General features: G+C 52.3%; 5 protein-coding genes across 5 annotated transcripts; 4 read left to right on the forward strand and 1 right to left on the reverse strand.

Annotated features, from left to right (window-relative positions):
* Nucleotides 1-35: 35 nt before the first annotated feature.
* Nucleotides 36-398, reverse strand: MAA_04379 (uncharacterized protein; the record flags this gene model as incomplete). The annotated part of the gene is made up of 1 exon (XM_007822377.1): nucleotides 36-398. One exon carries the CDS (start codon nucleotides 396-398, stop codon nucleotides 36-38), a length of 363 nt encoding a protein of 120 aa, XP_007820568.1.
* A 2,991-nt stretch (nucleotides 399-3,389) lies between these two features.
* Nucleotides 3,390-6,379, forward strand: MAA_11203 (uncharacterized protein; the record flags this gene model as incomplete). Its single annotated transcript, XM_011413183.1, has 2 exons — nucleotides 3,390-4,091; nucleotides 4,151-6,379. The coding sequence occupies 2 exons, from the start codon at nucleotides 3,390-3,392 to the stop codon at nucleotides 6,377-6,379; spliced, it is 2,931 nt and encodes a 976-aa protein (XP_011411485.1).
* Nucleotides 6,380-6,861: 482 nt separating this feature from the next.
* Nucleotides 6,862-7,722, forward strand: MAA_04378 (N-terminal binuclear Zn cluster-containing/DNA binding domain-containing protein; the record flags this gene model as incomplete). Its single annotated transcript, XM_007822376.2, has 1 exon — nucleotides 6,862-7,722. The coding sequence occupies one exon, from the start codon at nucleotides 6,862-6,864 to the stop codon at nucleotides 7,720-7,722; it is 861 nt and encodes a 286-aa protein (XP_007820567.2).
* Nucleotides 7,723-8,367: 645 nt separating this feature from the next.
* Nucleotides 8,368-10,532, forward strand: MAA_11204 (Heat-labile enterotoxin, A chain; the record flags this gene model as incomplete). The annotated part of the gene is made up of 4 exons (XM_011413184.1): nucleotides 8,368-8,521; nucleotides 8,583-9,867; nucleotides 9,933-10,271; nucleotides 10,394-10,532. 4 exons carry the CDS (start codon nucleotides 8,368-8,370, stop codon nucleotides 10,530-10,532), a joined length of 1,917 nt encoding a protein of 638 aa, XP_011411486.1.
* Nucleotides 10,533-12,766: 2,234 nt separating this feature from the next.
* On the forward strand, nucleotides 12,767-13,753 carry MAA_04377 (glycosyltransferase family 32 protein; the record flags this gene model as incomplete). Its single annotated transcript, XM_007822375.1, has 1 exon — nucleotides 12,767-13,753. The coding sequence occupies one exon, from the start codon at nucleotides 12,767-12,769 to the stop codon at nucleotides 13,751-13,753; it is 987 nt and encodes a 328-aa protein (XP_007820566.1).
* Nucleotides 13,754-15,006: the final 1,253 nt, after the last annotated feature.

Below are 15,006 nucleotides of genomic sequence, written 5' to 3' on the forward strand. Positions count from 1 at the left end.
TTTTGTCTTTTTTTTTACTTTGCATCTGCAACAGATCATGATGGCCGCGAGGATTCCCCGTCGTCCGAGCGCCTCAGCCCCAAGAACGACTTCCGAGCCCATTCTCTTAACCTGTCATTGACGCCGGAGCTCGAGCTGCTCGCGCTTCGGCTAGAGTTTGTGGATGACCAGCTATCTTCGCGTGATTGCGTGGGGCGGGGCGAGTGAGCCGGCTTAGTGATTGAGATGTCGCTGGGGTGCTGAGAGAGCGGCGACTTATCGCTCTCGGTGGCGAGTGTCATTGTTGATGCGTTTAGGAGGGCCTCTGAGAAGGGCGCATCGAAATCTTCGCGGAAGCGAGGGCTGCGCAGTGCGCTTCGGGGTTGCTTGGCCTCGAGATCGGAGTTGGCTGCCGGCATGGTTGTGGTGAGGCGTAACTCGGGTTTGGATGCCATTGGTCTTATTCGCACTCGGTGCTTGAAGTGGAGATGATTATGTCTGGGTAGAAAGATTCGAGCTTGGCAAGTAATGCGCAAGGCGTACAATGGTCAGGACTCAGGATACGTTACCCGAGAGAAACAAGTGTAGAATGTGGCGAGAGGTTTAAGCAAGAGAGAAGACGGATGGAGGAATGGAGGAAGACGGCAAGGCAATATTGGAATAAAAGTACTCCGTACAATAGCTGTCGGTTAACACAATCGAGGGCTCGAGTCACAGAACAGCGGGGGAAAGCCGTCGAGAAGCAGGGGAAATAGAGGAGAAGACGCACACCAAACCAAGAGCGGCTTGCAGGCACATGCCATGTCACTGGTCGACTCGGTGCTCAATGGAGCAGGAGAAGGTGAAGTGACCAAACATTGAATTTGGGTAGGGATTGACTGACAAGGGGACAGGGGGCAGGGTGACGGGGTGACGGGGGCCGTGGGGGCCATGAGAGGGGTTATGGGTGACAGGGTGACAAGCGACAGGACCCTGCTGTGTCCACTGGTCCCCAAGACAGCCGAAATGCCTGCCATTGTGCCGAAGACCCACCACATTCCCCTGACTAAAAGGCTAGAAAGGCACCAAGCTTCTTCAACATGTGGGCGGCTAGGACGAGGTGGATCTGCGAACCTCCGAGCAGCCAAACGCAGGCCCGGCTTTGTTGGATCTCCCCATGAGGCGCTAGAGTTCAACCACCATGTCTCCGTCAACTTGAGAGGGGAGGGACAATGAGTTCAGAAAAAACCGACGCACAAATGAGCAACGAGCGATGCCTATTGAGAGGCACGCCAACCCCCCCAGAAGCCGGCCACATTCTGGGCTTCTCAAAGGAAAGGAGAGGGCCAATAATTAAGTGCATCCAGACTAGACATGAAGCGAACTGGCTGGCATCCAGGAGGTTGAAAGAGAGAGGCACATGTATGTACATGACATGAACTCGTCCGACTGGCCGGCCGGCAGGAACATCACTCTAGTCATGGACAGGGATGCATCGGAACAATAGTAGGAGACATGTTTCGCCAGTCTCCATCCCATCGTGTGGGCCAAGGTTAGTAGTACTAGTTTATTGTACGAAGTATTCAACAGGAAGTACTACGCTGTAGTACCGTACAGATTAATGGCATATGTCAGGTATTATTACTACTACTTATGTATGTACACTAGGCTAGGACGAGTTGAAAGCGGATGCGGCCGGAGACCAGCAGGGCAAATCATGGGGTGTAATTAAACTAAGGGAAAATGTTTTTTCTTTGCCTCAAGACAACAAACATGAGCATGAGACATGTCAATTTCTATCCGTCTGTTTTGGGTAGTATTTCTTTCTGCCTTGAGCAGAACAGCACGTGAGCTAGTCAGGACGCTCAAATCCATGTGTTAAAGCCCCAGAGCCCAGATGCCCGTTGACATGTCCCTTGTCCGGTTTGTGAGAGGTGAAGCACAGACCAGTGTTCGGTAGTTGGAGTTTGTTTCGCCCACTCACTTGCGGATGCGTGGCATGACTGGTAGGTTCTGCTTTGAGTCAGCATTATGGAGCACTCTTGATGCATCTCTTTGTACGTACTACGTGCGGAGTGTTGTGGGTGCTGGTCGCTATAGTGAGACCCGGGCCTTACACTCTGAGTAGCAGAGAATGGCGTACATACAGCACAGCACAGGCTGCCATTTTTCCATTGTCCAAAGACGAAAAGGAATGCTGCATTCCGGCCCTGTGCAAGAAAACAGTATCACGGGGGGGACCTTGCTGTCACGCTGGGGGCATGGAAAATTGCTGTTGTCTCGACCACCTCCCTGTCTTGAGTCAGATGACCTCGGCAAAGGCCTAACTCGTTACGCGCTCGCTTCGTCCACGATGCGTAGAACACCGGTGAGCAATGATTGATTGCATCTGCGAGAGACATCAAGGCATGCTCCGATTGTGATCGGGCCCAGAAATAGAGCTCGCCGCGAGATTCGTTCGAAGGTCGGTCCGTACGGCTCAACCAGAAGGTGGGTATTTCGCCATCACAGTACTGTATCTACTCATCGCGCCGTGTAGCTTTCTGCGCCCTGAGATGTTAGCACATACTTTTCCGTACCGTCTAAGGAAGAGCGAATGGATGCACCTACGACCGCCAGAAGTGGACTAGTGACGAAACACTTGCGCCTCGACTGTTCAATGTTCACAAGTAGATGCAGATATTATCGAGACGCAGCTGTCAGGGTTCGGTGTCGCTCCTGCCAACTTCGACTGCAGATGAAGCAGGCGGTAGATAGGCGTGCACATATGGACCTCCTTCCTCAACTTCCTGCCTGGAGCTCCTTCCTTGGCAAACCTCAAGCCCGCTCCGTACAGACTTCGCCCTGAATGCTCCTGCAAGTGAGGCGTAAATTCTTCAGAAAAAGCGACTCGATTCACATCGCCCGAGAAACCATGTCCTGGACGACCGATCGAGATTTCTGTCATCTCTTCATCATGCCGTCGGTATGGCAACCCTGTCAAAGCAGGAAGGGTATCGGTCTTGTGAATGCATGGCCACCAAGCACTGCCAACGCCCGCGACGCGCTGTTGCCGACCCGATGATATCATGCGAGGTTGACGATGTGTAGCGACTTCTCGCTTCGCTCATCTCTTGTCACAGCTGCTCGGTTTAACGAGCTAAGATTCGGGCTGCCTCTACATCAAGCCCGTAGCAACTTCGTCTCCATTTGTCTTTCATTCTCCCATTACCACGTTTTTTGGACGACCATGTCTACCAACATCCAACTGTGACGTCTCACTGCAAGCCAGTATTTGGTCCTCGAAACTGCCAACCAATTCACATTTTGCCGTGGCCCCAATCATCTCCTTGTTGTTCAGATTTGTCTCATTGCCGTATTCATTTCAGTCTATCGTTATATCTTCGCCCAGTTCTATGTATTAGCAGGCCACGGCCTTACATGAAATTACCATGGATGTTTCCAAGTCCCGTTTTAAGACCACCAGCAACGGCTCACTTCATAGCACTTACGCTTCCTACGGTTCCCATCTTCCCCCATCGACAAGCGTTCCAAGGGGACAAAAACCTCATCAAAGACGTGCACTACGGAATGCCAGTCTCAATTCGATATTGCCCCCGTCCCCGGGGCCGCTCACAAGCATGTTGAAGACAACCACCGAAACAGGAGATATTAGCGTCTTCTCCATTCAACCATCGGTGACTCCTGCAGCTTATCATCAGCATCCCAGGGCAAGGCCAGACATGCTTGAGGGGACAACTCCTCCCAAGTACACACCCAGAAAGGGTGAGAACTTTTACTACGCCGATGACCACAGACATTTTCGCTCTTATAGAGACACCACATCTGAGATCATTTCGCTCTATGGGTATGACAATCAAGCATTCTACATGACGCCAGGTTCTCCAATGTTTGATGACATCAGTCATCGATCTTACTCCATCACAACGAATAGCTCTCGTCAGCTTCCATCCCAGAAATCTTCGGGGACTTTGCAGAGTCAATCCAGCCGAAGTGGACTGCAACGGCCACGTTCACCATTTCCATATCCAACACGGCTCAAGAGGCCAGGGGTGCGACCTGCGTCTCCTGCATTAGCAGAAAACGGGTGTATTGATTACAGTCGAATGATTGAACTTGATCGTGTTTCACAGGTACAGCTGACCTACCTTGGCACGAAACCTTGGGGGATGGAAACTAATGATGCCTACAGAGAACCGTTCATGGGTCTTACAATTCAACATATAACAACTGGGCGCGAAGGCCACCTCCTCTGTCTCTTCGGCCGGACTTCAATCGATCCACGGCATCGTTGCCCTCAAGAGCATCCCCAGGGCCGTACTACTCAGGGCCCATGTCTCACAGGGCTCGAACCCCAGGCTCCTCGCAATCTGGCGCAAGCAGATATGGACGATTTGAGAGGCATGCGAGAATGCCTGTTGATCGTTGCGGAAGATCCCCTAGTCTAACATCTATTGTTGACATGTATCGGAGACCTAGCACTGCAAAGGGCTCAAGACAGCCACCACAGTTGGCCGGTTCGTTCTACTATGACTACAGCGAGGACTTTGATAGACCGACTGCATCTCACCATGACATCAAGAGCCAAATTTCGATGGAGTCTCCCCGCATTCAGGATGACGAGGGTCGGAACTATGATGAGTTTGCAGTGAAACCAAAGCCTGACAGACCTGATCACCAAGATGCCGCCGTCGACACCCTTACACCCCATTCCCACTCAAGTCTGGAATACAGTACAGGGAATCAGGAGGAGCTGAAGTCAGGCCCAAAGCTGGAAGAAGAAACGACAAGATCTAGTGACGCCGACGACACCGACCTCAGTAATCTCATCGCTGCCAGGCGGTTATCTCAGTCTGCGCCTGCAGACCCTGAAGCATCAAAGAGTGCTGAAAGCCTGCTTCAAAGCGATGAGCACAACATGAGCGTCAATATGGCAAGACTTTCCAAATCGGGCCAGTCTTTGAGAGCGGTGGAAGCCAAGCCAAACTCTGAATGCCATCCAAATACACTAGGTGCTCAACAGGGATCACTCGTTGCTCGATGTGCCCTTGATCCAACCTTGCCTGATTTTGCGTCTATATTCTCTTCATTTGACTTACTGGGCAAATCTCCGTGCTTGAAAACGGCGGACATTTCTGCCCAGAAACCTTCAGATGAGAGTGATACTAACAGTGTTGCATCAACAAACCACAAACTCGGCAATCAGAGACATCGTCGCAATGTAGCAGCTGTGAGAATCAATACTGCCGAGTTGAATGATAAATCTGGGCATATCGAAGATGAGTCTGTGCATGAGCAAGAACTGGACATCCTATCGCCAGAGCCAATCTCTCCTGCTCGTGGACTCAAGGTAAAAAACAGTATCCCGCAGCTAATGAAAGCTCTTCCACCATTGCCTCCAGGAATGCCAGGCGAGGGAAGTCAGAATCAGCACCCTTTACTGAAATGGGATGACCAGCTAGATGAACAACCGCTATGTGACTGTTCTAGGCTACATGACATGGTTCGAGAGGACGATGAAATTCACTTAGCCGAGCCAGTACCAACTGGGTTGAAACAACCACCACAATCAGGCAAGCATAGCAGTCCCTCCAAGTTCAAAGTTCGGATCAAGCCATCCTATTCACCGGTTAGTGGCCTCGGCAACATCAATTGTGCCCATATCAAAGGAGACATACAGGGAGTGTCACAACAATCAACTGCACAAGCAAAGCCGAAACTAAAACTCAAGCTTTCACGAAGCCAACTTGGCCAAGGCCGGCAAGCCACAGGTGAACCTTTCACCAGGGTCAATCGGTTAAAGCAGTGCAATTCGTTGGCGGATTTGGCCTTGTACTCGAGCATCGGAACGAAACCTGGGCAGCGCTTTGCAAATGAAGACAATGCCCGAGGTAATACTCAGTCTGAGGGGTGTGTTCAGTCTACGTTCGAGACTCAGCATAGCCAAAGCAGCACAGGATACAAGTCACCCCAGCCGTCTGATCCCTTCAGTATACCCTACCCGCCCTCGCCAGAGGACAATACAGACAAGAATCGGTCTCTATCTTCCTCAAACAAAGACACCCTCGTTCAGAGGCCAAGCTGCAGTTCGGGCAGGAGTCCTGTGCAAGAGAATGGCTTGCGCAAAAAGATGTCCATGTTTCGATTACGCATTGCTGAGTCATTCACAGCTAAACCTCCTAAAAAATGCAAGAAGATTCCGGAGTTGGAGCAGAGTGACAGTCACATTTCAGTCAATATGACACTGAAAGGTTCCGAGACCAATCTCAACAATATTGATAATCGCACACAACCACCCAATAGCAATATCAAGTCCGACTGGGTGGCGGACCGTGTCAAGCGCTGGGCCATAGATGCCAGACGAGCATTGCGATCTTATGTGAGACGCACTTTGGATCGATCATCGCGATGGAGTGAATAATAGTGACGTTTGATTACTAATGGAAGTCCGTTTTGGGGGTCTTGAATGAATGGGCCTTGTACTTGGGTTAGGTTTCCAGTGTTATTCAGTCTATGGGACAGGACTTGTTGGCTTGTTGGGAAGTAGGGGTATTGTCAAAAGCATCTGGCTAGACGTTGTATGAGTAGCTCCTCAAGGTCGATATCAATACCCAATTTTATTACTGCCTTAGCTTCCCAGGCGGCTTTTATATTATACATGTACCTTTGACGAGGGCCTGGGAGACTAGTATAGCGTCGACAGCATGTGCGGTGGGGAGCGGAAGCGGAAGTCCGCGACGATGCAGCATCAGCCACTCGGCGTTGATGATTGAACATGGCCAAAGCACAAGCTGGGTTTTGCGCAATATAAATACAATGAAAAAGTGGCATCGGAGCAATACTTGTTTGGAATAAATAGTTTCCCTGTGTTTAGCTTGAGCTGCCAACGTGGCCATTCTCAAGATGCAAGCCTCAGAATTATTCACCGGTTTAGATGCTCGTCTAGCGGCACGGGAAAACGAGCACACAGGTCCAACAGCGGGGATATCGCGGGGATACATTCAATCAAACATGATTGTTCTACCATCTCGCTACGCCAATGATTTCCGCGCGCTGTGTGGACGAAACCCAGTCCCTTGCCCTCTAATCGCAGAGTCCACGACCACAGGCTCCTTCTCCTCCATAAAATCATGCATCAGGGGCCTTGAAGACAAAGACGTGATCTCGACAGGGTGCGATCTACGAACAGACATCCCACGCTACATGGTCTACAAGGACTCCGAGCTCGTGGCGTCCCATGTCACAGACGTCAAGGACCACTGGACAGACGACCACGTTGCTTTCCTCATTGGCTGTTCGTATAGTTTCGAGAGCGAACTGATGAGGGCCGGGCTGCCGCCCCAGCATGTACTGCTGGGCAGGAATGTAGCCATGTATAGGACCACGGTGCCGTTGTGTCCGGCGGGTGTGTTTGTGGGGGGCACGTACGTTGTTTCGATGAGGATGTACAAGGTGAGCGATGTAGGGAGGGTGAGGGAGCTGACGGGGAGGTTTGGGATCACGCACGGGGAGCCGCTTGATTGGGGGTGGGACGCGGTTGCGAGGTTGGGCATCGGGGATATCGGGGAGCCGGAATGGGGGGATGCGCCGGTCTTGAGGGGCGGCGGTGATGGCGAGGCGGAGGTTCCGGTGTTTTGGGGCTGCGGTGTCTCGCCGCTGGAGGCGGTTGTGACGGCGGGGTTGGAGGGTGTGGTTTTGGGGCACGCGCCGGGGCATATGTTGGTTTTGGACTTGAGGGACGAGGATATTGTTGGTGTTTTGTGAGGTTGCTGGTGGTGATGCGGTGATGCCGCCTGGGAAGCGGATGCGTGGGCTAGCAGGGTGTGTGGTACAGAAAATTTAGGGTTTTGCAGATTGTGCGAGTCTAATTCTGTCGTCGACTTTAAATACCATCTCTGTGTCGCCTAGTACGCCGCAGGTTCTCGTGCTTGTGGCAATAGGTAAAATGGCGTTGTAGTGAGTCTGCCGGATGAAATGCGGCGGGACTCCGAGGGAGGCCCGGTCATGCCGGTGTCGGTACCTAATTTGTGATGGTTGATCTGAGTTTCCACCAGGAGCTGCCGCCGACACGCACCAACACAGCGACTTCATGCAGCGCGACATACTTGATTCTGCGTCCGCGGGTTTAATCTGATGGGCTGTAGATTGTCGTGACTGGATGCACGTGCGACTCTGAATCAGGCTGGGTGGTGGATTCAAGTTACGACTGTAGGGTGACTCGCTCCTTCCCTCAGTGTGAGCGAGCAACGGATAGGCTCGACGCCTGGATACATGTACCGTCAGTTAGTCGGGGTTGAAGATTGGATGTGATGGAGGCAACACCTATAGGGGAATCAATCAAGACATCGTAAGCGTTCCACGATGGCCCTTGTCTGCTCACAAATTAACCATCTGCGTTAGGTGTGAGCGATGTCGCCGTCGCAAGGTGGGCAGAACGGCACCCAGAATATGATCCGAAAGCTGACGAAAGCGTGCAGATCAAATGTGACCGCAAGCGCCCCTGTTCAAGATGTATCAAAGCAGGAACAGAATGCGTCCTGCAAGGAACTGGCGAGAAGCAGAGGTGGGATAATTTTACGAGTCACCGCCCTGTTGTGCATTTTGCTTACCGTGATTCAGACCAGTGTCTAAAAGCTACGTCCAGGCTCTAGAAGGGCAAATCAGTGCACTGGAGCAAGTGATTCGCAAGTTGGCCATTGCAGATAGCACGGAAAGAGATGAGATTCTTTTAGAGTTGTCTCTGAGCTCGGCGCCCGAGGACGGCGCACCGCTTGACAAAAAGCCTCAGCCAAACCCGACTGGAGACCATGGCGTTGCGGTTGCTCGGCTGCGCGCTGGACAATTGAGACGGCCGCGAGATGGTAACGCGGCACAGTTCTTTGGCGGAACCAGTTCGTTTCAAATTCACTTCTCCAGGGACGAGACTCAGACGATCCCTCGTACGTCAGCCAACAGCGATGGCACAATGGTGCAGGCTGATTGCCAAGTCAACTCGATGCTGGAAATAACGGATCTTGCACTCGAGGAGTCAAGTTCCAGTGGCAGTGGCTGCTTTCAATATGCGCCTCATGACCAAACTTCTCAAACCTTGATGGCTGCCTTCTTCACGGAGCAGTATCAGTATAACATGGTGGTTTACCGGGAATACTTCCTGAGAGACTACGACGTGGGCTCTGGGAGATATTATTCCGACTTGCTGCTCTACTCCATGTGCTCGCTCTCGGCCCTCCTGTACGACGACTTCTTCAAATTATCCGACGTGTTTTCTGGCCAGGCGCAAGCACTGCTCTTTGCAACACTGGACAAGCCCGACCTCACTACACTCCAGGCCCTGATTCTTCTGGGGCACCGAGAAATCGCTGTAGGGCAGACATCTAAAGGATGGCTCTTTTGTGGCATGGCTTTTCGACTGGCTCACGAAATGGGGTTGCACCTCGACCCGAGTAACTGGGATGCATCCACGAGCTCCTTCCGCGATCGAGAGATCCTCCGTAGGGTCTACTGGGGAATTTTTATAGCCGACAAACAGCTAAGCCTGTACTTCGGGCGACCTCCAGCTCTATACCCCAGCGAGTCGGATGTGCGAAACACCATCAGACTACAATATCCTCATGACTGGCAAAACTTGTTGGAAACGTATATTTGCAGGGGTGCCACAGTACCAGAGTACGAGAACGGCGTGGCGCTGGTTGGTTCCTTTATATACCAAGCAGAGCTCTGCAAGATCATTCACGTCATGATCGCGGATCTCTTTGAAAACCGGCGAGGGGATGTTGACCCAGCCATTGCAGCGGCCAAGTCGCGCAAGATTCACGTTTCGCTGACAAAATGGCTTGCGAGCCTGCCAGGAACGCTGCACTGGAATCAATGGACAGTAGGACAGGTGCCATCGCCTGTACTTCACCTTCAGTAAGTCTAAAGCCGCCTCCCTCCGCGTAGAGGATTCTCGGCAAGCAGCCTGACGGACTTGACAGCATGTTATTTCACACCGTCATGATCATCCTCCATCGCCCACCGTCAAATATGTTTGAAAAGCCTGGGATCTCAGAAAGTGAAGATGTTGAAATATGTTACGAGTCACTGCAGGCTATCTTGCGCCTCATGCGAAGCTACGCTCGCTATTATCGGTACAGATCCCTCCCACTGGATTTTGCACAAACGCTTTCCACGGCCACGGGAGCTGTCATGATGAAGCGGTTCTTCCAGAAATCATCGTGGGATGACCCCGAGATCGAACGGTCGCTGTCTCTGCTGACGGAAGCCATGGACGAAATACAAAACAGCCTGCCATGTGTCAAGGAGATTCGCGATGCGTAAGTGTCGCAAGGCAGTGCCGCGAGACAACTCTGCCTCCAGACGTACCTCTCAATGCGCCGGACTTGATGAATGGGCTTGAGCTTGGCGGTGCTGACGCCACGACGGGGCCGCTGACTAGTTTTGACGAGGAACTCGGCACATTGATCACCGATGAGTTTCTGAGTGCTCAGCTTCAGGTCCAGGACGGCAGTGGATTTGATTTTGAGCCATTTGACTTTAACAACCCACCAGAAGGGACGATCGATTCGCGGCAATGAGCAACAGTAATTACGGGGTTAAACAAGCGCCTCTCTGCTAAAACCGCTCGAGGAAGCAACGTAATCATACAATCGCTGGCGAATAGGCGAACGAGGTGGTTTAGATCAGATTACGGCAAGTCTTGGTACCTATCAGATTGAGCCCGAAACACACGGCTCGGGTGGAGAAGTTGACAAACCTGGGCGCCACATGTTGGTCAATCCGCGGATTTCGGCAAAAGGTTGAATCCGCATGTACGACCCGGGAAGGTGTCGGGGCGGCGGCTTTGGAAGACGGGCAAAAAAGGTTGTGAAGATGATTTCGCCGGTAAGAGTTTTTCTTTCTTTATTTCTAAAAAAAAAAAAAACCAAACTCAAACAATCATGGCCCCTTTGTTTTGAATTCCATCTCGGGCGCGGTTACTCCCCCTTATGCAGATCAGTCGACCATGCTGCTAGTATTAGAATTTGTTTGATCAGGGACACGGACAAGGACACGGACGCAGCATATTGAGATTTCTGTTATGGCCACGGAGTACGGAGTTAGTACAACTACGGAGTAGTACAGGGATCGGGCAACGGAGCAGAATCGGCGCCGTCAACATGTCCAGCCACCACAACACAGGTACTTCGTATGGATTCGGCAAAAGCCACCACCAATGACGAGCCGACTCATAAAGTGGCGCCTGCACTACGGGTCGTTCTGTTCTGGGCGAGTACTAGTCTGTGTTGAGAAAAGCCACCTAGAGCCGCGCAGCTACTCCGTGCTATAACCATAGCTAAAAAAGATTGGAGCCAAACATGTTGACGCTACCCAATAGGCTGCGGAGCCTGGCACGGTGATGTTGACAGAAGCGCGACGGTTTTAAGGTTGTGGCTAGTTGAAGGTATTAGCCGAGTCCAGGACAATAGGCGAGCTACGTACTCCGTATTTATACCTTGTCTGGCCTTGTCTGGCCTCCAAGCCCCCTCTGACGGGCATGGAGTTGTATAATGACTGATGGGTGGGATGGCGACCCGCTTTCGCTGCTGTTCTGTTGCTTGTTCCTGGACTTCTCAAACGTATCCCACATTGATTCCACACTTTTGGGCAAATTAAACGTCTCTCCCACACGCGCCAATATCTTGGCATCCAGCATTGTCACGCAGCGAAAAGATAAGTGCCATGGTGTTTGTCAAAGGGGGCTCAAGAACCATGATTACGTGGCTCGCTCCGGACAGGTCAGATGGGCCAGACCAAGGCAGGCGAGGCGTGTATGTACGTACATATGTACATACAGATACGGACCTAGAGAAGAGACGACGGGGAATTAAGGCGCAGATGCCGGACTCCTGGCGTACATGTAAGGAAAGCAGAGCAGAGAACGAGGCGGCCTTGTACGGACTACTTGGAGAACCTCCCTCACAGTTGCGCCTCGTCTGCGCTTTTTGCGCCTTTTGCGCGGTCATGCGAGCCGGTGCCAAGACATGCGCGTGGTCTGTATCATCTAGTACTAGTAGCAGTACTTCGTATGGAGTTTGGTTGCTCCGATATACCAGATTGCACACAAAGTTAGCAGCTAGCTCTGCGACGGACGGGCTAAGGAGCCATGGCCACCGCGTGGCAGAATGGGTTTTGCGTGGGGAGGGAGCCCAGGGATTTGATGACGACGAGAAAGGATGTGCCAGTAGCAGTAGGTCATCGATAAAAGGTCAACTGGTCCATGTCTGTATGTATGACATGCCGAGAGCTGCTGATGACTACTTAACTTTACTTCCAAGTACCTGCCTAGGCTCAGCATTAAAAAGGTGACGGGACCAGACTCGTTGCCAGTCCTTGCCAGTTGCCTTTTCCTGGGCCGGCTGCTATGTCGAGTGTTGCCAACTGCACCATCGTCTACGTGCTGCGACGGCGGATCTTGGATTCACTTTTGTTACTTCCCAAAGAATAAAGTGCCAAGCGTCGTCTGACCAAGCCAAGGATCCCTTTTATGCGCAAATCAACCAGAGCTTTTGTTCCCCCCTTCGTCTGGCAGGCACCTCCTAAACTTCTTTTCCTCCATCATTCTCACTCATACATTCATACATACATATTTGCGTCTCCTTTTTGTTTCTTTGTACTTCTCTTTGGTCCTTGCTCAATTCATTATATCGCATTGATTACCCTGTGGCCCATACGACTGGCAAAAAAAGTTCTCCTCGCGTCATCAGCTGGCATTCACAGACGTCGCCGCATCTCGACGTCGGATTAGACGCGGGACGTCCACGGCGCTGCAATGCCCCTACACAGCCCCCTTCGACCACCCACATCCAGATCTCGGCCGATTTTCTACGTAATACCCGTAATCCTCTTTATTGCCGTACTACTCTTTCAGGATGTCATCTACCAGACATGGGCGCTCATATCGCTGAACATGCACTGGCGCGCCAACGCGGCCGACTTTATTCTTTCCGCCGAGCGCGACAACTTTGACGTTACTTTTGCCAATTACACACGCAGCCAACGTACCGCGGGCGAGCCGTACCAGGATGTCGTGCCCGCCGTGCTGCACCATATCGCCCTGGGCACCAGGAGGGAAGACTGGCGACCTCAGTGGGAAGAGGCGCTGCAGAGCTGTGTCGATTTACACCCCGACTGGGAGACGCGACTGTGGACAGATGACGACGCCGTCGCCTTCATTGAGCAGAAGTTCCCAGAGTTGAAGGACATGTGGGACAGTTACCCGTACGCGATTGAGCGGATTGACGCCCTGCGATACATGATTCTGTACGAAATCGGCGGCGCCATTCTCGACCTGGACGTGCGATGTAGACGCGCCCTCGGACCGCTCAGGCGCTTCGGCTTTGTCGCGCCAGAGGCGCACCCGACAGGCTTCTCAATCAGTTTCCTCATGGCGAGCAGGCATAATCCGTTTGTCGGCACCATCCTCGACAACCTGCCGGCCTTTAACAGGCGGTGGTTCGGGCTGCCCTACGCCGCCGTCATGTTCAGCACCGGCGGCCATTTCGCATCTGTCCTGCACACGCTGCAGCCCAACCGAAAGGACTACAAGATCCTCCCCGGCCCTCTTCACAGCCTCAACGGCCGAGTCGTGACTCCCCTCTTCGAGCACCTGGGCAGCTCGTCGTGGCACTCGTACGATGCGCAGCTCATCACCATGTTGGGCCACGCCCACCTGATGCCCATCTTCTTCGGGGTAGGCATCGCGCTGGCGTTGTATGTCAGGAGGCGCATCATTATCCGGCGCTTACGCCTATCTTGAAACTTGCATTGCGCCTTGGCAAGCATTCGTTGCTATTTGTTTTTATGTCCCCCTAGTACCTGTTTACCAAGCACTTGTACCAAATACCCGTTTTGTGTCACGGACAGACATGGGCGGCGGTGAGCCCGAGGTTGCGGCAGATGTTGAATATGTTGCATTTTTTTTAAAAAAAAGAAGCACTCTGATGCAAAAGGTGGATTCTTCACATGCGAGGATGGATGGGGTCTGTGCAGCGTGGAAAGGAGAGTTTCAAGATCGAGGTTGCGTTTGAGCAAAAGCAAAATAGGGGCGCGGCCTGCGTGGACTGCTATGACACCTGTTGGCTGAGATGGCCTATAAATAAATATATAATGGAACTACTAGTAGCAGATTATGCGCATTTCCGTAAACGTCGTGAACCTAGCGTGCCTAGCGTGCCATCGGACCGGTCATGCAGAGAGAGCTTGTTGTCTTTCTCGTCTAGGTGGCATCTTGGCTTAGTAGTAGTTGCCTGGTATTTAGGAAACGGGGATTGCCGCCGCTGCTATCCAAGATCATGTGCGGAAGCTACACGGACGGAGTCCATGGAAATACATCCGAGGACTGGTAATTGCGTGTTGAGGGTGTGTGCATGTCATGCTGCGCTGGATAAACTTGAAGAAGCTGTTGGAGGACGTTGGAGACGGCGTGGAGTTGAGTTGGTTAGGACTACGGACTTGACCAAGTAACAACATTGAACCGGTATTCTGTGACCCTGCTAGTAGAGCTGGCCATTTGTCAACATTCATTATTGACAAGACTTGCTTGCCGGGACGGGGCGTGACGCTACAATAGCCTTGCGCTATACAGTACCGTTCAAGGCCCTCCGTGGGATGGCTTTTGTTCTATGCCGTCGCCAAGGACGTCAATGTAGGCGACGAGTACCGCTTGGCCTGTTGGCCGCACGAGGCACTTTACATATCTACTGTAGGTATCAATTGATACTCGGTGTACATATGTAGTTGCTCAGTGCCGCCAAACGGCATGGTACTTAAGTACTTGAGTAGTTATTGCACACGCTGAATGCGGTAACCCAGAGCGGCGCAGCAAGTGACAATGGCCGAGCTTGTCTGACGGACATCAGCTCTTTTCCCTAGCTCCAGCTACGCTCAGCGCCTCATTCACGGTGTGTAATTGCTCGCAAGGCACGGCGATGCGCATCATCGACGGGGGCAGTCGCTTGCGGAACAATGCCGTGTTCCACCGACGCCGAAAGCATGGCGCGAGATGTGTAC

This window comes from Metarhizium robertsii (assembly GCF_000187425.2).
Source record: "Metarhizium robertsii ARSEF 23 chromosome Unknown MAA_Scf_5, whole genome shotgun sequence".
NCBI classification, from domain to species: Eukaryota; Fungi; Ascomycota; class Sordariomycetes; order Hypocreales; family Clavicipitaceae; genus Metarhizium; species Metarhizium robertsii.